Source organism: Myodes glareolus, chromosome 11, assembly GCF_982192425.1.
Source record: "Myodes glareolus chromosome 11, mMyoGla1.1, whole genome shotgun sequence".
NCBI lineage: Eukaryota > Metazoa > Chordata > Mammalia > Rodentia > Cricetidae > Myodes > Myodes glareolus.
In genome coordinates this window covers 25927850-25953006 of record NC_142036.1, presented here as the reverse complement: position 1 = coordinate 25953006, position 25157 = coordinate 25927850, and the positions used below count along the sequence as shown (strand labels likewise).

At 37.6% G+C, this 25157-nt stretch overlaps 1 protein-coding gene across 4 annotated transcripts in view; it reads right to left on the bottom strand.

The window, feature by feature from the left end:
- Positions 1–455: 455 nt before the first annotated feature.
- Positions 456–25157, bottom strand: part of Ppp4r3a (protein phosphatase 4 regulatory subunit 3A) — a 47551-nt gene continuing 22849 nt past the window's right edge. For 2 of the 4 annotated variants that reach the window (XM_048449451.3, XM_087911571.1), the window contains exons 4-15: positions 22602–23219; positions 19452–19529; positions 19222–19338; positions 16902–17057; positions 14720–14851; positions 14518–14620; positions 13046–13204; positions 6883–7052; positions 5820–5962; positions 4485–4675; positions 3788–4014; positions 456–1717 (exon numbers count right to left, since the gene is read on the bottom strand). In XM_048449451.3, coding sequence (XP_048305408.2) covers positions 1607–1717; positions 3788–4014; positions 4485–4675; positions 5820–5962; positions 6883–7052; positions 13046–13204; positions 14518–14620; positions 14720–14851; positions 16902–17057; positions 19222–19338; positions 19452–19529; positions 22602–23219 — 2205 coding nt within the window. In that variant the 3' untranslated portion in view covers positions 456–1606. The remainder of the gene's footprint in view (positions 1718–3787; positions 4015–4484; positions 4676–5819; positions 5963–6882; positions 7053–13045; positions 13205–14517; positions 14621–14719; positions 14852–16901; positions 17058–19221; positions 19339–19451; positions 19530–22601; positions 23220–25157) is intronic. The other 2 variants (XM_048449452.3, XM_087911572.1) reach the window with 1 other exon arrangement.

The following is a 25157-nucleotide window of genomic DNA, read 5'->3' as shown; positions in this document are numbered from 1 at the left end:
CCCAAGTGCTGGGATTATACTCACTACCACGTCCAGGATACTCTAAAGTTCCCGTTGTTACTGAGGAATAAGTAGCAAGACAGAAGCGGGTACTCAAAGTATATCCACGACTGTATCTTCTCCTGGGTATGAAGTTTTACTCAATCACAAGTATAAAGAAGTTTCATTTTTCACCTTAAAAAAAGTGAGGTTTCTGGAACATTTTAATTTCCTTGAAATCATCTTAGTATGTCTAACAATAAAGATCCTATTCAAGAACATATTTTTTGGGGAGCTAAAAATGGAAACTGCCCCTACCCACTCTACCACTAAGCAACATCCCCAGACCCCAAAATGCTGTTTTAATCAGGTGCCATCTAATGGTCATTAGGCGCTTATTACCACTTATAGTTTAAACTGGTATTCCAAAGGGCATATGTTAAAAAACGAAAGAAAGAAAAGAAACATACAATTAATACAATTTCTCTTACTCTTCACTTTTCTTTTTATTATTCAAAAGTCAAGTATTACTTTTAAATCATCCATCCTCAATTTTGATTTAATGTACCGTCATTTCTCCAAGATATGAAATTTCTGAATCTCTTTGGAATACTAATTTCATGTTTCTAGGTTTAACAAAACTGTCAAAGTTTTAAATTCCACTCTATTTCCCTGAAATCTCAAGACAGCTGCTGATGCAAATTTTAATATAAAATATTTAGTCACAAAATAGTATTGCTTTTTTATGCACATAGTTGTAAGATTACTTTGCTTTTGTCAATAAAAACTATACCATCTTTCATAAAACTCTAAACAAATTAAGAACTGTGATGTAGAACACAAATTACACATGTAAAGCAGGTGCCAGCACGTTAGGCTATATTACATCAAAAATGTTTTAATGGTCCCAAATATATATATTCAACAACTAATCATACACTCAGGGGGAGAAAAACAAAACAAACTGAAACAAAAAGAAAAAGTATGACACAAATGACCACATCTAGAATTCCACTCAATCTTTAATCAAGTCGGGACAAATCCCCACCTTAAAAAAAAAAAAAATCTGCAGTTTGAAGGGCAAAGGGAACAGATTAAAAAAAAGAGGATACTTTATTTTGCCCCTCCCCCACAGAGGTTTTCCAAACCTGTTGTAGCTTGACTAAAATGTTCAGAATGTACGATTTTAAAGGCAGGTCTCTTTGTACAAAGAAACTGCTGGCATTCTTTACTAGTGAGGAACTATGGCAGAAAGACCCATTCTTCTAAGTCTCAAACATGGTGGTCCAAGAAAGCAAGTTTTGATTGTAGCAACCGACCAGTCAATCCAGAGTTCCACTGACAAAACCCCTGCCCTGTTGGCTTTTTATTTCCATTTCCTTCCCTGAGAAAAGGGCAACGTGTGGTCCAAGCTGGAGAGCTCACAGGCTTATGTCTTCCCCCTAACTGCACAGCATCCCCCTCCTCCTGCTCCATTGAATTGGCACTTGATGAGCAGAAGTCCAGTGTGCTGCTGATTTGTGTCAGTCACTCACAAGAGACCACTGCGCTTTGATGTGGATTTTGTAGGGGGGAGGGGTAAGAACCAGTTTTGTCAACAGGTACTGTTCACAGGCAGTTGCCATTATTAGGACTCAAATTTTGCTTTCTTTGACAACGGTAGCGTGTCTTCTTTGTCTTCATCCTCATCATCATCTTCATCATCATCGGGATAATCTACCAGACCCACGAGTCCTCCCTGTTCAGAAATAAGGGTTATTTAAAGGGAAAAAAACTCCCAAAACAAAAAACCCCCCACTGCATTTGAAAATATCTGTGTTAAGCACAGAAAAAGTGTAAGCCTAATGGCAGGATGTTGAAGCTCATTAATTATTTTTATATGTATTTTAAATGTTCATATTTTTGGAAGGTTCTTTTAAGCTCCTAAAAATTAAAATAGCAACAAAAATATACACTACTAGAAAAGCACCCAGGAAACAAATACTACTGAAAAATGGCCTAACTGTATAAAATTTCATTTTTTAAAAATGATGCTGGGTATTAAATCTAGGGCTTCAAACGTCTCAAACCAAGGGTTCTACTACTGCTACCTACTCAGCCTTCGTTTTTATTTTTTGAGCCAGGGTATCACTTAAGTTGCCCAGGCAGGCCCTGAACTAGCAATTTTCCTTTCTCACTTTACAAAGTAGCTAGGATTATCAGCCTGCACTACAATGTCTGGCTCAAATTTACTTCAAAATATAGTATAAAATGGTATCAAAATGCAGAAGACAGATCACTCAAAATGAAGGCAGATAGGAAAATAGTTCTACTATCTATCTCTCTGTCCTTCTCTCTTCTGGATTTTCTTTTTAGCCTGCTTTTCCGCCATAAGCTACTACCATACAACTTGAATGCCTATGAAAATTCATAGTGTTTTGCTCTGAGCCCATGCTTCATTTCAACATCTTTGACTCACCCTAAGCCCTGAGGGATCTCCTGCCAGTGTCAGATGAGATGAGACCAGTGAGATGGCACAGCAAGTTAAGGGGACTGTAGTGATACTTCATTTGTTTTTGTAATAAATAAAGCTTACCTGAAGATCAGTCCCACTGGTCAGTCTTACAGACCAGGCAGTGGTGACACACACCATTAATCCCACTAGCTACACTAGTTTGCTATAGAAATTGGGTGGCATTGATGCATGCCTTTAATCTCAGCCCTAGAAAGGAATATAAGACAAGAGGAGACAGTCCTCAGACACAGTCTCATTCTGAGATTCCTTGAGGCAGGATGGCTATTTCAGATTGAGGCAGAGCCACTGGCCGGCTGTTTTGCTTTTCTGACCTTTAGGTTGAACCCCAATTTATTTCCCTGGGTTTTTATTAATTGTGCTACAGGGGACTTTCTGACCTATGCTTGATCCCTGGGTCCCACATGGTGGGAGAACTGATTTCTGCAAGCTATGTTCTTATCCCCCATACATGCTGTGATGTATCCACACATACACACAACATGTTTTACATTTTTTTTTTTTGAGACAGGGTTTCTCTGTGTAACAGCTCTGGCCGTCTTGTAACTTGCTTTGCAGACCAGGCTGACCTTGAACTCATGCCTGCCTCTGCCTTCCAAGTGCCGGGATTAAAGGCATGTACCACCACTGCCTGGCACAAACTTATCTTAAAAAAGGAACAAAAGAAGAGATTGGATGGTACTATGAATTAGCCTGGCATATGCCAGTCTTAGTTTGTTCTAATTGCTATTAGTTTTATCTGTGTCGGGGGAAGGCATGCTGAAGTAGCAAATGCCACCAAGATAAATGTTTTTCTTAGAAAGAGATATTGTTTAAGAACCAGGCAATGGTGGTACACGCCTTTAATCCCAGTACTCTGGATGCAGAGGCAGGTGGATTTCTGTTGAGATCAAGGCCAGCCTGAAAAAAAAAAAAAGACAAAACAGTGAGATGTCATCTACATATTTAGTATCAAAATTTTATTCCTTATATGAAATGTTAGTGATAATGGATAGTTATCATAAAGAAAACAAAAATAAAACTAAAAAACAAACAAAAAAACCTCTTGCTTCCCCTCCCAAGTTTTTAAAGATAACTGTATAAGTTACAGTTCACAAGTGAAAAACACCAAAGACAGACAAAATTTTGCATTGGACACATGAGGTGAGTTCAGGTAGTTGTTGGAATGAAGTCTCACCTAGTTCACAGCATTTAGCTAGCTACAGAAAAGAGAACCAGAGCTAAAACCCAGACACACTGACACTAAGAAACTGTAAAGAACAGTAAATGGGGGCATGTGGGTAGTGAGAAGTGTACCTTTGTGGTAATAGCTGCCGTCTGAGATGTACTCTTAGGGACGGATCCAGGAGAGCCTGGAGAGCCTGGGGATCCAGGTGACCCTGGAGAGCCAGGCAGGCTTGCTGCCGATGACTGGCTGCTGAGGTTAGTCTTTGTCCCACTGGACAGGGAGAGTTTGAAACTTGGGCTCTGTCGTCCAGAAAGATTAGTTTTCAGAAGCACCTCCTTTTCTTCACTTTCTTTCACTAAAAAGAAGAGTATAAAATAGTTGTCATTCATTTTTTTTCCCTGAATTCCTCCAAATGAAGTGACACCAAAAAACCATTAACCATCTTATTTTTATTTTTTTGCTTAGGAGTAACTCTGTTTCAACCTATGACTGAAGCCTAGCCAAGTATTAATTGCAATTATGCAACATTTTTTTTTTGTTTTTTCGAGACAAGGTTTCTCTGTAGCTTTGGTGGCTGTCCTGAAAATGCAGCAAATTTTACAATGCAGAAGTATGACCTTTGGTACCACATTTAGTACTTATATCCTCCATCAAACTATTTTCCTTAAACTAGGAAAACTCAGCCTATGCCTTCATGTAGTCATCAATTCAGCCATGTCCTGTAGGTCTCTGAACTGTCATTGTATACTCTGAGTAGATACTAATCATTTTCTCAAGAAGTAAAGAAAAGACCTGGATTTTCCCTTGCCCACTGTTTCAACATACATTTCTTCCTTTCCATGAATTTACTTATTGGATCCATGATATCATCATCATTCTTAGTTTTGTCAGATGGAGACACCACAGCCTCTCCATCTTCCATGTCATCTTCATCTGTGTTGAACCACATCTCTTCTTCATCTTCTAGTGTTCTGGCATCTCGTCGATATCGATGATTCCTCAAGATGGACCGCATGCTATGAGAAAATGGAAGGTCATAAGGGACTGAGGTAAAAAAGGCACTAGGCCTAATCCCTGACACCACCAAACCAAATACCAAACCACATGGGAACAAATACACAACTATAAGACAGACCCTATCAAATCTAGTACAATCAAATTTCATATTTTTATAACTATTATAGCTCAATTATTATACTTGTTAACCTCGAGAGTTAAGTAATTATTGTGTAACTATAATCCATACTACAAAGGCCAGAAGCACAGTAGTTAGGACCTGTATTCAGTCCCAGCATACAACAGCAGCTCACAACCATTTGTATCTCCAGTCCCAGGGGATCCAACACCCTCTTTCTGTCCTCGGTGGCTATCAGGCATGTACCAAGTAGGTACACAGATATACATGCAGACAAACCATATATATACACACACACATATAAAATTAATGGAGTTGGATGGTGGTGGTGGATGCTTTTTAATTCCAGGAGGCAGAGGCAGGCAGATCTGTGGGTTCAAGGGCATCCTAGTCTACAAACCAATTTCCAGAACTGTTACACAGAGAAACCCTGTCTTGAAAAGCCAAACCAATCAACCAACCAACCAAAAAAGTAAAAGAAATGGGGAGAAAAAAAAACTCCAACAACCCATACTACAAGTGTGAATTCAGTTATTTAGGAAGGTACATGGATGGTATTTTAAATAACCTATACTTAAAAAACCAATTAAGATAAAATTCTGACCATATGAAACCTCACTGCTGTATCAGTTTATTTTGGTGTCTAAAATCTTCCTATAATTCAACTACACTTTCAGAAACAAACAAGCAAAACTAGTATAGGGTTGCCAGAGTAAAGGTGTGTTCTGCCAAGCACTGAGCCCCAGAACCCACATGATGGAAGAGGAGAATCAGCTCCTGTAAGCTGTCCTGAGACAAGTCTCACCTCCCCATCATGGTGTACATGTGTATGATGACACATGTATGCATAAAATAAAAAGTGTTGAAGAAAAAGACAATGGAAAGTCCTTCATTCCTCAAAATTTCTGTGTATGTCTTCTCATCATCTTCTTTCAATGGCCAACTCAAATACTGCCAAGAATCAAGAAAATGGGCACCACACAATCTACTGCCAAATGAAGAACATGTTCAAGTATGTAACTTACCTGTCAAGTTTAGGGTTGTCTTGCCTTTCTCTTTGCTGTTCAAACCTCAATTTTAATCCTTTAAAAGTCTGCACATAATCTACATCTTCTAGTGCTTTCCAATAATTTTCAATTACATGGGCAGTTAATGATTTTATATCTTCCTACAGGAAAGAATTGCAATGAAATAAATAAAAAAATACTTTAACAAGATAAAGTGAGGCATTACTGTGGTAATTCCTAAGATTAACAAAAATTTAATTCCATAAAGTTACCATATAATTTAAAATAATCAAACAATGAAAACAATAGTATACTTGCTCCTTCAATAGTCTTTTGGTGTATCTGGGAATTGTTAATTGGTGTTCCCAGAGTGTATGTCCAAGCCCCACTCTAGTGATTCTGGCTCACAAAGACTGGACACAATGGCACACAGCTGCAATCCCAGCACTTATAAGGCCTGAGGCAGGAGAATGGTCATGAGATTGAGTTCAACCTAAACTGTAGAGCATGGCCCTCCCTAATCTCAAAAACATACTAAAAAACAGAAAAAGTCTACAGTAAACTCCAGTGGAAGTTGTACAGTAACATAAAATACTACCCCTAGAGGATATATTTTAGAATGAAAATGATAAACATTTGAAGTTCTGTATATCTTATTTTTTCTTTGGTTTGAGACAGGGTCTGAGGAGTACTAGGATTAGAGTCACCACACCCAGCATATTTATCTCAGCTCTTAAAAAATGCCAGATACTTTTGCATACATGTTTTTAATTGATCTGAATTCAATTAGGTTTTTGGTAGCATGATTCTTTTCTTTTAAAATTATACACACAGTGTTGTGCCACATATATGCCTACAAGCCAGAAGAGGGCACCAGATTTCATTATAGATGGCTGTGAGCCACCATGTGGTTGCTGGGAATTGAACTCAGTATCTCTGAAGAGCAGCCAGTGCTCTTAAGCTCTGAGCCATCTCTCTAGATGGTTCTTAAAGAAAATCTCCACATTCTCAGGACAAAAGACAGAATACTCATGTTTCTCAAATTAAAACCCAAATCCTAATATAAGAAGACAGGACCTACCACTCTAATAAATTCAAACATTTCTATTATGGCGGAGTTCATCAGATTGTAACGAGATCCATTGTTGAGAAACGCTTTGACTACAGGTTCAAATAAAAAACTTTTCATTATGTAGCGGTTATAAAATTCATCTTTTAATCCAATGATTTTTCTCTTAAATCGGAGGGCACCTGAAACACAGAGGTATTACTGTTTAATGTTCTACATTTCAGAGTAAACAAACATCAGAACTTATCAGCAGACACCAGTATTCTCCATTCTTACCTGTGTGCAGGTATGTGAACCTGAGCACAGGGATATTAAGAGTGCTGTAAGAAAAAACATTCTCAAACAGTGTATGTTGGTAGGGTGTGTGATTCATGCCTATAATCCCAACACTTGGGAAGCTGAGGTAAGAGGACTACTAGAGTTCAAGGCCAGTGGAGGCTACCTATTTGAGATCTAGGACATCCTGGGCTATGATGCGAGACCCTGTCTGTTACCCGCCCCTCCCACACACAAACAAAGGTAGTGTATGTTATCATAGAACACAAGTCTTAGAAAGCCAGAAAGTTCTGGGAATATATCACTCACTATCAGCCAAAATGTAAGGACTGAACTATCATATTACTAAGGGGACAATCATTTTTAAAAATTACCCCTCTGAATGCATTTTAAAAATCACCTAAAAAAAAAAAAAGCACTGTCTTTTTTTTTAGGGCAATCCACTGTATTGTAATTTGATCTTCAAATTTTTGGACCCTTAGTATTTTATAGAGTTCATGGATCTATACTGGATTATTTGTAGATGTGGTAAAAAAAAAAAAAAAAAGACAACAAATCACAAAAATCCGCATGCCCCCAAAATTGCCTTCCCATGGTTTAGATATAAATTTAGTTGTTTTAAAATTCGATCCTCTACTCTCATTGCAGCGAGTATGCTTTTGAATTTTCCCTTAGTTTTCCTTTTAATAATTAATTAGGCTTTAACTTACAGATTAGCAGATATATATATTTGCATCTTGAGGTATGGGGAGTTAAGTCACCATTCATCAAGATCCAAATACACTCAGACAGCTAGACTTCAGCAGAGCCCTCGAACCTATATGGAATTATCAGTAAGTTAATGCCCCAATTACTGTAAACAGTTCAAAAAAGCATACTCACTTCACGCAGTCACATCGTCTTCGGTTGGCAAGATTAAATATTGTGTTTGTATTTTGGTTTCTTTGGAGATCATGGAAGTGGCTCGTTAAATTGCCAATTTGTTATTAATCAAGTCCTTCATGAGCAGGTAGCCAGGCAACCATGCTGACACGGTTTCTGGGTGGGAAGGCAGAGGAGTAAAGCAGCTCAATTTTTCTTTAGTTGGCACAAAGAGGTCCACAAGTGAATGCCCAATTAGGTACAGTTGGTTAGAAACTGCCCTAACAATCCAACTTATTTAAGAGTGTATCTTCATAAAGAAACACTCTGGGCAGGGAGTTTCAAAATAGTTTAAAGAGTAATAACTGCGTTTTATTTTTAATCTACTGAAAAAATTTAAAAACTTAAGTATGGTGAGGACATTTTAAACACTAAGAGGCATTGTTCAGTGTGGTGAGTGAAGGCCTGACAAGGGTTTATTTCTAAAACAGCGATTTTCTTTTGTTTTGGATAGCTGGCAAAAGAACTTAAGTGAAGCTCATGCTAGTAAATTTTAAACATTCAAAAGCAAAAACTACTATTATTCTAAGGTTTGGTAATCTAACTCTACAGGCTTTGTGGAGACTTGTGTCCTATCAAAACATCACATTAACCACGATACTATTATACATGCAATTTCTAGGTACGGGAAAACAAATCGCCTACCTTCCCAGAATTCAGTGAGGCCAGAATTTGCCCTGATGTACATCAATAATTATTTGTTTCAACCCCCGCCCCAAGCAGCCCTGCATCAAAAATATCCAAATATTACTATTCTTTGCTACTAAATAGCAAGTTACTCTCTGCCTTTGTTTGTCTGTTTTTCGAGATAGGGTTTCTCTGTAGCTTTGGGAGCCTGTTCTGGAACTGGCATTACAGACCAGGCTGGCTTCTTACTCACAGAGATCCACCTGTCTCCACCTCCCAAGTGACGGGATTAGAGGTGTGTGCCACCACCACCTGGCTGTTTTCCACATTTTACCAGCCAATTCTAAAGTCCAGTCATTCAAAAAAGAGTAGAGAAAGCTCCCAGTTATGCAAAATTGACATAACCACAGCATTTTCAACATAATGTTCACTCTGGTTCCACTCACAACAGTGCTAATCTTCATTAGAACAGGCCAGGAATCCCTTGTGTTCAGTTTTGGTGACACTTTTTTGTAGTACATGATACAAGATTTCATGGAGTAAGTTTGAAACTCATCACCACATGTGAAAGTAATAACAGAAGATCTGTAGCAAAGCTCCATCTGCCCCTCCTTCCTATTGATGCTAGGGATTGAAGCCAGGGTCCTTCTATGCTAGCATGCCAGGTAAGCACTCTACCACTGAGCTACCTCTGACCCTACAATAAAGCTTTAAAAGAAATTCATTCTTTTTATGGAGTTCTGTTTCTGTTCTCCATTTAGTATATGTGGGAGGGGAATGTATGTGTGATGGCTCACATTTGGAGGTCAGATGACAGCTTTTAGGAGTTGGTCCTCTCCTACCAAGGGATCAAACTTAGCAGCAAGCCGCCTCTACCCACCACTCCATCTCTCCAGCCTGAATTCAATACTTCTTAAAAACACTATCTAGTCAACATAAAAGTACCTAAAGTCTTAAAAAGGCACAGTAAATAGAGTAATAGAACTTGTTATCTATCTTGTACTCATTTTAGAAAGGAGTGTAGGCCTTATCTAAAGACTTGCTTATTTAAAATGACAAATACTAACTAAAAATATAAATCTCCAGGCCGGGCGGTGGAGGCACACGCCTTTAATACAAGCACTTGGGAGGCAGAGGCAGGAGGATCTCTGAGTTTGAGGCCAGCCTGGTCTACAAGAGCTAGTTCCAGGACAGGCTCCAAAGCTACAGAGAAACCCTGTCTCGAAATAAACAAAACAAAACAAAACAAAAACCCCAAAATATAAAACTCCAGGGGCTGGAGAGATGGCTCAAAGGTTAAGAACACTGGCTACTCTCCTAGATGTCCTGAGTTCAATTCCCAGAAACCACATGGTGGCTCACAATCATCTATAATGAGATCTGGTGTCCTCAAAAGTCCCCAAACCACATTTAACTATTGTTTTTTCTACTTATACAGTATATTTAATGTGCAAATTCTCTCTCAAATAGCACCCCGCCCCCGACAGAGTTTCTCTATGTTGATTTGGAGCCTGTCCTGGAAATACTCACTCGGTAGACTAGGGCTGGCCTCAAACTCAGAGATCTTCCTGTCTCTGCCTCTGGGGTGCTGGGACTAAAGGTATACACTACCACTACCTGGCACATACCTAACTTTTTACTTCAATGTATACTTTTTCTCAGAGATCTGCCCACCTCTGCCTCCTGAGTGCTGAGATTAAAGGTGTGCACCACCACCACCCAGCTTAAAGCCAGTCCTCATTAACTGCTATTGTTTGAGATGTTCTGATCTAAAGCATGGGAATAGAGGCCCACTGTAAAGAGTTAGGTTTCAAAGTAACTTGTTCCAGTTAAAACACGTACAGAATATACCTAAGATAGAACAGCAGTTTCCAATATGATCTTCATCTTGTAAAATAATTTTCTACATAATTTTTACTGGATTATAGTAAATTTGTTTTTAGAGTACTACAAGCAAAGAAGATACTGGGAATGCCTAAATTAAAGAAAAAGAACTTTTCTTTTAACTTCCATGTCCTGACAATTTCCACCTGGATTCGTTTCCCACCTATAGCAAAATATACCACCGTCCTATTCTTAATTACATTCAATTAATGTCATTCTCTTTTATGAACAAAACAATTAAAATTAATACCTGTGAAAACTTCCTGATATGATTTACTTAAAATAAGTTGATATTATACTGTTTCTAAGTACAGTTCTTATTTAGATTTTTATTTTCATATTATACTACCCTAATAAAACAATGAAAACAAAACTACAAATTATAAACACCATGCCATCAACTGTAAGACTTACCTTAGTTTGAGATGATAAATACATAAAGATGTGCATCTCAGATTCAATGAAATATAATAGTAGTTTGTGTTTAATCTCTTTTCTTTTTTTATTCTTGGAGACAGGGTCTATTTCTGTAGCAATGGCTAGTCTTGAATTCATAGACATTGGGCAGCCTTTGGAGTACCAGAGTACCAGAGTCACCGTATCCAGCGATTTTCTTTGTTGAAATAAAACTATTTAAACTTAATCTATGTATTTAGTTTTTCCTTTCTGTTTCATTTCCAAATTTCCTTTCCCTTCATATATAGACAAGACTTTTTATGGTGACTCAAAAGAACATGGCCTTGGTACTGTCACCTTTCCTATGATAAATATATGAAGAAATGTTTTTAGTGTATCATGTTTGTCTGCATGTATGCCTATCTACCATGTGTGTGCCTGATACCTGTGGAGGCCAGAAGAGGGCATCAAATGGCTCTGAACCTGGAGAATAGATATCATGCCATGTGGGTGCTAGCAATCAAACTCAGGTCCTCTGGAAGACCATTCAGTGTTCTTAACCACTGAGACATCTTTCTAGCCCCCAAAGCCATTCTTTATTATGCGCTGAGCTAACATCCTTAATCTCATCAATAATACACAAGTTATGACTAAAGTAACATTTAGTATTCTCAGTATTCAGTGGAAAGTAAATGAACCCAATAGTCTCTTCAGGATGTAAAAAGATATATTCCAAACACATGAATGCATCACGTATGTGTCAAGTAAAGAAACATAACAAATGGAAACTAAAAACACGAAGCCTTAAAACAGTACAACAAAATCCAACTTACCTTTAAAAGTCAACTGGCAAGTTACTTGGTCAGTCAACTGACCAATAACTACAGTTTAGATATGCAAACTCATTATCTAAGAGTCTGGCTACAGCATGACCACAGCACTATGGATTAACCTATTTCTTTCTTTTGAAATATTTATGTATTTCATGTATATTAGTGTTCTGTCTTTGGGTATGCCTGAACACCAGAAGGGGTATCAGATCTCATAACAGATGGGTGCTGGGAACTGAACTTACGACCCCTTGGCTTAGATCAAGAGCACCCAGTGCTCTTAACCACTGAGCCATCTCTCCAGTCCAATAATTTTCTTCTTCTTTTTTGATTTTTCAAGACAGGTTTTCGGTTTTCTCTGTTTTTCTGTAACAACTTTGGCTGTCCTGGAAATACTTTGTAGACCAGGCTGGTCTAAAACTCAAAGATATCCTCCTGCCCCTGCCTCCCTAGTGTTAGGATTAATGGTGTACACCACCATAGCCAAGGAATAAACTATTTCTATTTCAAAAGTATGTTTTACTATAATAAGCTGAGATTTTAACACCGTGAATGTCAGCTTAAAACAAAAAAATTATAGCTAAGACTAATCTAGAAAGAAAGAAAGAATCCTGTTAAAAATTTTTTCTATTGCTTTTTGGGCTAGGGGTGTAGTATAAATGGACAAGGTATTGGGCTCAATTCCTTAGTGCATTCCCCCACATTACTACGTGTAAAGCTGGGAATGATAGTTTGCACCTGTAACCTCAGGACTCAGGTAGTTGAGGCCTGAGGATTGCAGTGTGTGTAAAGACAATTTGGGCTGCAGAAAGACTACTGACAAAAAGATAAATAATAAAAACAAAACAAAACCATCTGTAGCTATGAAATAGTTCACTAACTTTCTCCATAAAGGTTCACATATACATATTTCAGGCTCTGTGGCACATATATGGTCTCTGTAGTATTATTTGTTTTTCTTTTATTAAACCACTCTTTAAAACCATCTTGTAAGTTATACAAAAGACAGGCAACTGGTAGTATCGGTGAAACTGTAGTTACTTACCACTCGAATTGGCAGATACTTTCTTGTCACTCCAGTTTGTATGAATACCAAACTATGTCACAGGGCACAGAGCTTGTACTAAGATCCTAGGTCCCCTGAGGACTCAACTCTGAAGTCAGTGATGTTCTCAGCAATGAGCTTTAAAGCTAAGAACAGGATAGTACAGAAAGATAATAATTCTTTAAGAAGCACTTACATAATGCTAAGAAAGCATGCTTGGAGGCCATAAGAACTAGCACTCGGCGAAGGATGTCCTTGTTGATAATATAGTTCTTTATGTGATAGGTATGGTGCTCCACACAAAATGTTAGCAATTCCAATACAAGTGCCAGTAACTGTGCAGTTTGAAAATCATCTAGAACAAACAAAAACATGGTCATATGTATGCTGAACAGACAATAAACAGTATAAGAAGTAACACTACACACCGTTTCATCTTCAGTGTAATTTTGCTGTATCTTCTTCCACTGATTTCATTGTGCTGTTTTCTTCACAACTCACAGTATGCTTATAATACTGTATTTACTGATATTTACTCTTTAAAGCCAGTAAGTCTCTCCAAGTATCTTATTTTTTTCATTCTTATTACGTAGTCCCAATAAGATTATGGCATAATTCCCTCTACAAGTTCTTAGTAGATGCTAGATGGCTTGAAGGTGTGAATTTGGAAACAGACTTCAAATTTTACCAAATACAAATAAAGAAAGAAAAATAACATTTCAAAACTTGACTTCTAGGGTTACACAAGACTTTATCTAACTTGTTGGACACAGAAACACACCTTTAATCCTACCATTTGGGAGGCAGAGGCCTGGGGATGTCTGTATGTTCAAGGCCAGCCTGGTCTACACAGTGAGTTCTAAAACAGTCAGGGTTATGTAAAGAAACTCTGCCTCAAGAAGGAAAAAAAAAAAAGTAAAAAGAATAAACATTTTTCACAACAGTACATCAATACCATTATAGTTTCTATTAATGCCATGAATAATACTATTAATAGAGTATGCTTTAAATTAAACGTACTACATTGTGAATTTACAGGGGAAAAATAATGCATGGATTCCTAAATAGAGCATCAATGGCAATTTCCCAATAACGACTTTAAAACCATCCCTTAAATACACATACTTAAGTGCAAGTCCTAAGGAATAAATTAAAATAGTTTGCTGCGTACCATGGCACACACCTGTAACCCCAATAGCGGGGAGACTAAAACAGGAAGATGTTTGGGGCCAGCATGGATCCCATAGCAAGATCTCTCAAACAAACATACAATCCCACAAACAAAAACAAAAACAGTTAAAAATATGCCGAAGAAAGTAGTTATTTAACTGTGATTATAGTGCTTTTAAACAAATTTCACCTTAAAAAAAAAAAAACCTTGAAAATACATGATTAAATCTCAATCTATTAAAGCATTCTTTTTTTCTGCCTGCATATATTTCTGTGCACCATGCATATGCAGTGCCCATGAAGGTCAGAAGATGATGTTAATGCTATGGGACTGGAGGTGCAGATTGTTTTTAGCCACAGTGGGTCCTCTAGAAGAGCAGCCAATGCTCTTAACCACTGAATTATTTCTCTAGTCCCCATGTCTTAAATCAAGACTGTAATCAACACCAGGTTTTGAGTTTGACAATTCAAGAAAGCTACGAACCTGTATTATCTTACCTTTACTAGGCTTGTCTTCTGTTGTATTTGCTAGTAAGGGAGCAGTGAGAACATGCATACAGTGCTTGTAGAAGAAACCCAGAAATTCAGTCTTTTCTGTTTTCTAAGGAATCAAACACACTTTGATGAACTTTAACTGTATTGGTTCCTACCAGCAATAGAAAACATACTGCTATAAAATGAAGAAATAGCTATGGCTTACATTGGCAGTGGCTAGCATGTTCTCTGGGTCAACTAAAGTTCGAAGCAGGCCCATAAGTTGGACTGCTCCTCCAAGCTCTGGATCTGTATCACAAATCATATGTTCTATAATGAGGTTGATGAGCAAAATATCCTGGTGATAAAAATACACATAATACAGATTACTAAGACACACACAGAATTACAGCTAACTCTAGCTGTCTTGTTAGCTTCAAATAACATAGAATGATTGATCAATCTAACAGGGTAGATGAAGTGTTTCTTTTTCCTAACGAATGGTACAGATATTCAATTACCCCCGCTCCCCAAAGTTTCATTTCTCATTTCTTTTTTCTCTTTTGAGACAGAGTTATACTATGCAGCTTTGGCTGCCCTAGAACTCACATGCAGCCCAACCCCCAACTCAGAGATCTGCCCGCCTCTGCCTCCCCAAGTGCTGGGATTACAGGCATGTACCACTACCTCTCTGGCCTTTTCTATTATCTTTAAACTTTGTCTGATTATAGGGAAGAAAAAAAAACCCACAAAGGTCAGGTTTGGTGTTAAAACATGTTTTGCTTCTCTAATAATTCATCTAACATCTGCAGAAAGCTCATGGACTTTACATTCATGGCTTCAAAATAAGAATACTTAGAATTTATAAAACTGATTTGCCTTCATTGCATTTTCTTTTTTTATTATCATTTTTGAAATGGTAGCAATTTTCCATTTGTGAACAAAATAAATTGAGTAAAATGAGACTGGAGTGTACAGAACAGTAGGTATATTATGTGGATTCCTAATGTCAAAGAAAATCAAATTCTGACTTTTTTCTAAGGATCTTTCAAGGTGGGTGTTCTAAGTTCAGAGGATAAATAAAAACTGGGGCATACAGTGAGCAATCTCCTCCCACTTGCCTATGTATGCAGTGGTTAAGACAGACAAGGACAAAGAAAATGCAGACACTATATGGAAATGATTGGCAAGTGAAATCCAGAAGCCTAATGCATGTTTATGGAAGTGTGAAGATGCACAGGCATGTCTGCTCACCCAGTGGTTACAGGGCCTACAAGAACAGCTTTTAGTTCTAATTACTCAAGATACTTTGGCTCTCAAGATAGGACTATTTCATAGAAGAAAAATGTGATTATGATTCAATAATTCATGGTACATTTTTGCATGTAGTCTAGCACTATAATTTTAAAAACAAACCACAAATATAGACATTACTAGGCATTCAACTTCATACTGATGGGGTAGGTTTTTTAAAAGTAACAAAAGCTGTGGTTGATTTTCTAAGAAATACTGCAAGCTGAAATTCTGCAAACTCTCTTCCCCCAAAGGAGACATAAATTTCTTCTCAAAGAATGAATTCAAGATAGCTTAATCTATTCTTTTTTTTTAATTTATTTATTTATCATGTATACAATATTCTGTCTATATGCAGGGCTGAAGAGGGCACCAGACCTCATTACAGGTGGTTGTGAGCCACCATGTGGTTGCTGGGAATTGAACTCAGGACCTCTGGAAGAGCAGGCAATGCTCTTAACCGCTGAGCCACCTCTCCAGCCCCCGCTTAATCTATTCTTAAGTAAAAAATGGCTTCCAAAAATTTGGAAGGAGAAAAAAAAAAAAAGAACCATTGGCTTAGTAAATCAAGTAGAATAGCACAGACATCCAGAGATTTGACATACATTTTGTACCACAAAATTCAATCTACCCTACAAAGACAGTCTGAGGTATTTTTAAAGGTAATTTACCTATCTTATTTTCTGATTAAATATTACCACAGCTTATGAGTGTGCAAGACAATAACTTGTTTTTATTGCTATAAAGAAACACTTCCCTAATACATTTCAGGGAGATGTATTTTATTTTACTTCTTTAGTCTTGATGACTCTGAGAATCCACCCCTAGTAGTGTGCTTTCCAATGAAAATTACTCACAGTTCCACATACAGAATATTCAACTGATTTAAGGGCTTAAATAAGACAATATAGCCAAGTCAGCTTCATAATTTAAAAAGTTGATGTCAAATACAATAAATTTATAACTTAAGGCAAGAGTAAATTAAGGGGAAGAACGAGCCATTTGACACTATGGCTACACTTCCCAAAGAGCACTAGTTTAAATCTTAAAAATACATAACCCCAGCTATAGCCTCCTATGCATAAATACTTACTATTAGTGTAAATAATATTTACCTTGCTGGTTATTTTTTGCTCTGTTAACTTCTTACTTACATCATCATTCTGTTGTGCCTCCTGCATGACAAACTCTCGTACCATGGATGGATTATATTCAACCAAGTATGAGAATATATCAGTAGCAGCACTTCGCACCTGTGTATCATCCATGCCCTGCAAAGGAAAAGTACCATTCTCTCACAATCATAAAAATATGAACCTTGACAAAAGAAATTGTCACAAAGCATGCAACATAAAAGAAACATTTAAATGGTTGCTGGGGAGAGCTATTTTTCTGGTACAACTCCTTATCCACACTCACTTATATCTCACTTATACAAGCAATCCTAATTAAAAAGGAAGGAAGGGAGGGAGGGAGACACGAAAGCAAGACAGGGATGACAGCAGGTCAGTGGTGGTGCACACCTTTAATTCCAGCACTCTGGAGGCAGAGGCAGGCGAGGCGGATCTGAGTTTGAGGCTAACCTGGTCTATAGAGAGTTAGTCCCAAGACAGCCAGAGCTACACTGGGGAAAAAAAAAGAAAAAAAAATAGGGATGATTTAGAAGGCGGGGGGATTCAGCATTCAGCAAGAGTGGGAAGACATTATAAACAGGATTGGGGATAGTATATGAAATAGTCAAAATTGTAAGAAATTATCTAAGGGCTAGGGAGATTGCTCAATGGATAGAGCACCTGCAAAGAAAGTCTAAAAACCCAAGTTTAAATCCCAAGACCCCATGTAAAGCCAGGGGTGATAGTGTCCACATTTGTAACCCCAGTACTTCTATGGCCAAGATGAGAGATGAAGATAGGAGGGTTCATGAAAGCACCTAACCTAGCCAGCACGTTGCACATAACAACAAAAAGCAAGAGACTCTCAACCAGAATGGAAGGCAAGGATTGATATCCACAGAGTGCAATGACCTCCACATGCACAGTGGCTTGTGTGACCATACGTATACATTCACACACAAACTTTATGGGAGAAAGGAACATACATATTAATGTGAAAGAATAAATCTTAGAGAAGTACCAGCTGACCCATTCCCCAGCCTCCTTAAGATATATTTTGAGACAGGGTTTCTCTGTGTAATAGCTCTGGCTGACCTGGAACTCATTCTGTAAAAAGGCTGGCCTTGAATTCAGAGATCTATCCACCTCCCTTTGCCTCTCTAGTGCTGGGATTAATAAACATATATAAAATAAAAATTATTATGGAATAGTAACATAATATTAATACCATAATTATGTCAACATCTATTATACACACTCTCACACACACACACACACACGTATGCATGTATGTTTTTAAAGATGGAATTTCTTTTTTTCAAGACAGGGTTTCTCTGTGTAATAATCCTATATGATCTGGAACTAGCTCTTGTAGACCAGGCTGACCTCAAACTCACAGAGATCTGCCTGCCTCTGCCTCACAAGTGCTGGGATTAAAGGCATGAGTCATCACCGTCTGGCCGGGATTTCTTTGATTAGCCCTGGGTGACACTTTTTAAAAGATTTATTTATTTATTATGTGTACAACATTCCTTCCATGTATGCTTCCATGCCAGAAGAGGGCAACAGATCTCATTATAGATGGCTGTGAGCCACCATGTGGTTGATGGGAATTGAACTCAGGACCTCTGGAAGAACAGTCAGTGCTCTTAACCTGAGTCATCTCTCCAGCCCCTGGGTGACATTTTTAAATTAAAAAACAATAAAAGAAAAAGAAAAGAAGTCAGGAATGCTTGGATTAAAGGCAAGAATCACTGTTCAGTTATTTTAACATTACATTTGATAGGCTGCAAAGCTAATTATTAAAGATATGATAAATTACTGTATGTATGCATGTGTGTATGTATGACAAGGTCTAACATTATAGCTCTCAATGGCCTGGGATTCTTTGTGGTTAGTCTCAAACTCATAGAAATTTCTCTGCCTCTACCTGGGATTGAAGGCATGTGTCATCACTGTATGGTTGCATAAATTATTTTAACCAAGCAGTTTGTTAATTAAACATGAGGAAGACTCTAATACTACACTCATATCACTTCTTTAACTTTATGCTATGCACAGTTATTATTCAATATTGGTTACACACAAATATGCTACCTATTACATAAAAAGTCTTCTGTGTTTATGTATATATGTAATATAGAAAAAGAGGCCATTAACTTGTGTGTGAGAGAAAGAGAGAAAGAATACAAGCAAGTGGCTGCCTGGGAAGGGAGGACAGGGGAAAATGATATGATTTCAAACAATAAAATTGTACAACATCACATCCAGTTTTTGATATGGGATCACATGGGTAGTTCAGAATTAAGAGAAACAAACTTACAAGGATGACTTCTAAAGCTGGTAATATGCCCATGTTTGACAAAGTCTTGAAAAAAGCATCTCTGTTTTGGGGTTGTAGCGTTTGAGAAAATGCACAAAATTCTTTTAAAAAGTTAACCTGAAATCAGTAAAGAAGACAAGCATTAAAAGGTTAATCTCAAATTAGAAAAGTATTAAGTGAGTGTAAATGTTTGTTTTACTTCTCTGCCCTCCTAGTATTTGATTTCTTACCAATTCTTGTCTTTTTTCCTCATCTGTTGCTTCATCTGTTAGTTGTGCAAACAAATCTGTCAGAAATTTTTCATCCTCCTATGAAATAAACGATACATTTAATTAGCTTACTGATAAGATTGTATAAAATACAATTTCAGTATATCATAAACTAGTTTGACAAAAGATGTCAAATTTCTTTTAAAAAATAACAAACTAATAAATAATATGTATGTACACACGTGCGTGCATACACAGACTCACACACATACAGCCAAACATGGGGAGTACACACTTTTAGTCCCAGTACTAGGAAGGCGGAGGCAGGTGGATCTCCATGAGTTCCAGGCAAGCCTGGTCTACAAGTGAGCGAGACCTTGTCTCAAAGCAAAACAAAGACAAACTGAGACTTCTATCTGAACGATTACCTCTGTATTTTGACAAAACTTTTTTCCAAACCCCACTTTAGAGCCAGGAAGTTAAGTGTTTCACACCCTGCAAGCCAGTGGTTTATCATACCCTACTACTGCAGGAGAACAGTCAGACAGCATGTAATAGAATACAGCTATGTTACAATGAAACTTAATAAACGCAAGCATACAAGCCTGCCTAGTGGTAAATGCTTAAAATCACGGCAATGGGGAGGCAGAAAGAGAGGGGTGGGGAGAGAGGCCCACATGGGCAGCAGTGAGATCCTGTCTCTAACAGTCAAACAAAACACACATACAACGTAGTCAGTGTTTGCCATGCTCAGTTTACACGACCTAATGGTAGATATTAAGGTTCTATAACCTCTCTTCAGTAAAGATAAAAATGAAACATTCTTTGGGCTTCAAAGATATGGAAAATGGCCAGGTGGTAGTGGTGCATGCCTTTAATCTCAGCACTCGGGAGGCAGATGTAAGTGGATTTCTGTGAGTTCAAGGTCAGTGGTCTACAGAGTGAGTTCCAGGACAGCCAGGTAAACACAGAGAAACCCTGTCTCGAAACAAAAACAAACAACAAAACAAAACAAACAAAACCCCATAGAAAATGAAAGAAATATTATTTGAAGATACCCATCACACACACAAATATATATTCCTTAACATACTAAATTATTTTGAAATAATTACTTAACACAGTAATAATTAACACATTAATTTTGAAAAGGCCCCAAAGGATTCTTTTTTGATTCTTCTGATTTTCCGAGACAGGGTTTCTCTGTAGTTTTCGAGCCTGTCCTGGAATCAACTCCTTTTATTTATTTATTTATTTATTTACTTATTTATTATGTATACAATATTCTGTGTGTATGCCTGCAGGTCAGAAGAGAACACCAGACCTCATTACAGATGTTTGTGAGCCACCATGTGGTTGCTGGAAATTGAACTCAGGACCTTGGGAAGAGCAGGCAATGCTCTTAACCTCTGAGCCATCTCTCCAGCACCCTGGAACCAACTCTTGTAGACCAGGCTGGGCTCAACTTACAGAGATTCACCTGCCTCTGTCTCCTGAGCGGTGGGATTAAAGCTGTGCATCACCACTGCCTGGCTGTCCCAAAGGATTCTATCACAGGATATTTATTATTCTGAGTAAGTAACAAGTCATATAGTTATCCATAGTTACCACATATTTACCCTGTTACTCATGAATTTTCTTCATTACAATTTCTCATCAAGATTTTTTGTTGTTATTGCTTAACTTTATTTTATGTGCACTGGGATAAAGATGTCAGATCCCGGGGAATGGAGCTACAATTGTGAGCTGCCATGTGGTTGCTGGGAATTGAACCAGTCCTCTGGAAGAGTATCTCTCCAGGCCCTCATCAAGATTTTTTTTATATTATTTTTTTATTTACCCAAAAATACATTTTCATCAAGATTTTGTTAATAATTTATATTTGCTTAGGTAGGAGTACATTCAATACTACTCCAGCTAAATGTAAATTTATGCAGACTACAGCGTTAAGTTTCTAAGAAATTATATTTATTTATATATTAGGACTGAGGGGAGCAATGTGTCACAGAACACATATGAAGGCCAGAAAATAACTTTCTGGAAGTTAGTTCTCTCCTCCTAGTACTGAGTCATCTTTCTGTTCCTATGTAGTTTATATTAACCAAGGTAGGTGTTTAGGAGACATTTTCTATACGACACAATTATAAAGCTTGTCATTTCTGCTAAAATACATAATAGGAATAAATAATACGACTCTGATGTTTTCTACTTTTTTCACAACTAGTGGCATCCAATTTCAGCATACATCCCAGATTAGTATCAAAGTACTTAACAGCATTACAGAGGAACTAGTCAATGGTAAAGTGTGTAATTTTGTATGTGTACATGTAAAAGGGTGGTAGTGAAATTCTATCTGTAGGGGCTGGAGAGAAAGTTCAGTGTTTAAGACAGCTTACTGTGCAATCATAAGAACAGTTCAGATCCCAGTACCTAGACAACAAGCTAGGCATGGTCCTGTATACACCATCAGCAACCACTGAGTCGGACTGGAAAACAAGGTCACATAGCAACAGATAGGTCCAGAGAAAGGTTCTGCCTCAAAATAAGAAGGCAGCAAGTAACAGGACACCCAGTGCCCGTCACTGGTTTTTATGTACACTAAGGTGTTTATACCTGAACACTTACACAGATATACCACACAAAAAAATCTATTTCAGTTAGAATAGACTAAGGTTTCGTAAAATACTATGTACTTAGGTCACATTCAAATCAAGCATTAAGAGACATTCATTTTGTTGTTTTTAAAGGTCCCATGTATTAGAAAACGGTCAACACTTTACTATATGGTTTCACTTGATCTTCAGACACTTCATAGTATCCTATAGTATTAATATGATTCCTCAGATGGTAAATTCAAGTTTACTCTAACAACCTAGCAGCTATTAAGTAACAAGTAAAGTCCAAATATTCTCAACAACTTCAAAAACATACTTTTAGAAGGGACATATACAAATGTGGCTACAGGTACCTGATGTGAGTAATAGGACCAAATGCCAGTTCTCTGGAAGAACAGCACATGTTCTTATTAGTATTAAAATATTTACCATCATATCATAAGATTAAGTTTAAATGTAAGGATGTAAAAGAAATTATTATTTTTGCAGTACCTTTTTAAAGTTGGGGGATAGATGGATGGATAAGAGATAGTGAACTGAGAACGACCTAACTTACCTGTAACATACCAACAATTTCTACCTTGTTGAAAAAGATGAAAGAGTGAAGTGTTGATAACATGTTTTCTTCAAAGACTGAAGGGGTGGGGAGAACCATATCTTGTATATACTGAACTCTGTATGTCTGATGAATTTTTTGTTTCAGCTCAGGATCTGATATCGGAATCACTTCTTTAAACTTGGCTGTTTTTGTTAAAAATTCCCTGTGTTTTCGTGGTTGTGATAAAGTTGGGTCATATTCCAAGCATCCAATGACGTCCATTATACAGTCCTCAGAGAACATAACCTCAAAAAGAGCAGTTCGGTTCAAGAGGAAGATCCCTTTGATAATTTCATATAAGTGGTGCAGTCCTTCAATGTTTTCCAAATCTTCACACACATGAAAAAGCTCTAAAAGCTTTTTAATATAACCCTCATTTTCCAGTGCTAGTGCGAGTTTCTCACGACGGAGGGGGGAAGGTAAAGATGATGCCACAAGCTCTGCAATTTCCTCCAGTCGACTTAATTCACAAGATGGCAATTCTAAACCTGGTGAGGACATATCATCAAATCGCTCCTCTTCTGATTCATCTACCAGGTCTTGAGTGATGTCCACTGAAGGGTCCTTTCCTTGAACCTATAAAAAAAAAAAAAAAAAGATTCTGTGGTAGTTGACAAAATTCAAATAGTAAATCTAAGCAATAGCCTTAAATGAAAGAGACATTAAAAAAAGCTGTAATGACAAATATCAAGTTTGAAGACTCTTCTCTCAAACCTGAAACAACTGTCTACTATGCTGTAATTTTCCAAATGACATTTTCATGTTTATGCAAACTAATCAAAAGTTGAAGAACTTAGTAAAAGCTCTCCTGAAGTACAAGTGTCAGGCACAACTTTACTTCAAGACCTACAAGACAGAGGACCAAATACATCAGAGAGTCTTCTGTCCATGGACATCTTTTCTTAAGCAGGAAAACTCCACATTAACATTCGAGGACCATATATTGAATAGTGCCATACACCGAATAGTACCAAGCTCATCAATATTTAAGTAAAATTCAAACGAATATCAAATATAATAATGCTAGTCATAAAGAATACACATAATTCTAAGACAAAAAGGAAAAACATCTAATTTCAATTGATCACAAAGGCAAACTAGCTTTGGACCAAAGTGGATCAATGGTCTGTTGTAAATGCTAGGTAATAGCCCTGGTGTGGGACAATTCTATTCTGTCAATTATATTTTAAATAAACGTTGATTAGCCGGTAGCCAGGCAGGAAGTATAGGTGGGAAAACCAGACAGGAAATAGAGGTGGGGCAATGAGAACAGGAGTATTCTGGGAAGAAGAAAGTTCTTTTTCTACAGTCCTGCCCAGACACCGAAGAAGCAGGATGTGACCTGCCCCACATGGCACCGAGCCATGTGGCTAACATACATAAGAATGGGTTAATATAAGTTATAAGAGCTAATATGAAGCCTGAGCTAATGGGCCAATCAGTTTATTATTAATATAGTCCTCTGTGTGATTTTTTTGGGACATAACTGCGGGAACCAGGCAGTTGTAATGCAGGACAGTTGGAGACAGGACCAGAAACCCCAACAAGCAAGACCCACGCGTTACAAGCCGTATGATTAAGAAAAGTTAATTAGGACAAAGTGCACCAACATAATAAAGCTACATATATAGTAAGTGAGATATCTAAGTGTAGAACTGTCCACAGGATTATCTGCTGAAGTAAAAAACTAGTTGTTAAGCTGGGCAGCGTTGGTGCATGCCTTTAATTCCAGCACTCAGGAGGTAGAAGAAGCAGGAGGCCGCTCTGTGAATTCAAGGCCAGCCTGGTCTACAAAGGGAGTTCTAGGACAGCCAGAGCTGTTACACAGAGAAACCCTATCTCAAATAACAAAAAGCAAACAAAAAAGCAAACTAAGCATACAAGAAACTAGTTGTTAAGACCCTACTGCTGAAAACACAAGCCTGTGGTGCAGGACACAGACTCTGGTGGTGGTGGTGGGGCGCCCATGAAGACAAGACAGACACACAAGACTGAAACTAATACTGACAGATTTTGCAAGGGTTGATGGTTGAAGTCTTGAAATATGCTATAAAGTGATATGATTTTGACTTAAACCAGTGGGTAGCACTATTGAAAGAATGCTACACATATTCAATCTCTACCACAAATACTTTAAAGTTGGTTCTGTGTTGTTAATTATACAAGTTTTCATTACAGCTATTGGTTCATAAACCAAGTTAAAGATAAAAATGTACCTCTAGCATTCAGCTCTAGCAACTGCTAGCAAGAAGGATACTTGAAAATGGGAGCATTTTTAGCTGTTTTTATATCAAAAATGATGAATGATTCTAAGAATGAGAAACACCTAAGAGCTCTGAAGCAAAACGCAGTGACTTCCTTAGAGTGAACCATGATACAAAAAACTGTTTAAGGCAAAACCCATGAAATAGTAACTGAGAAATGACTCTTAGTGGATATTTATTTTAAAGGTCGAGTCTTACTTTTCATTGCCAGACTGACCTAGGGCTCTCTATGTAGAAAAGTTTAGCCTAG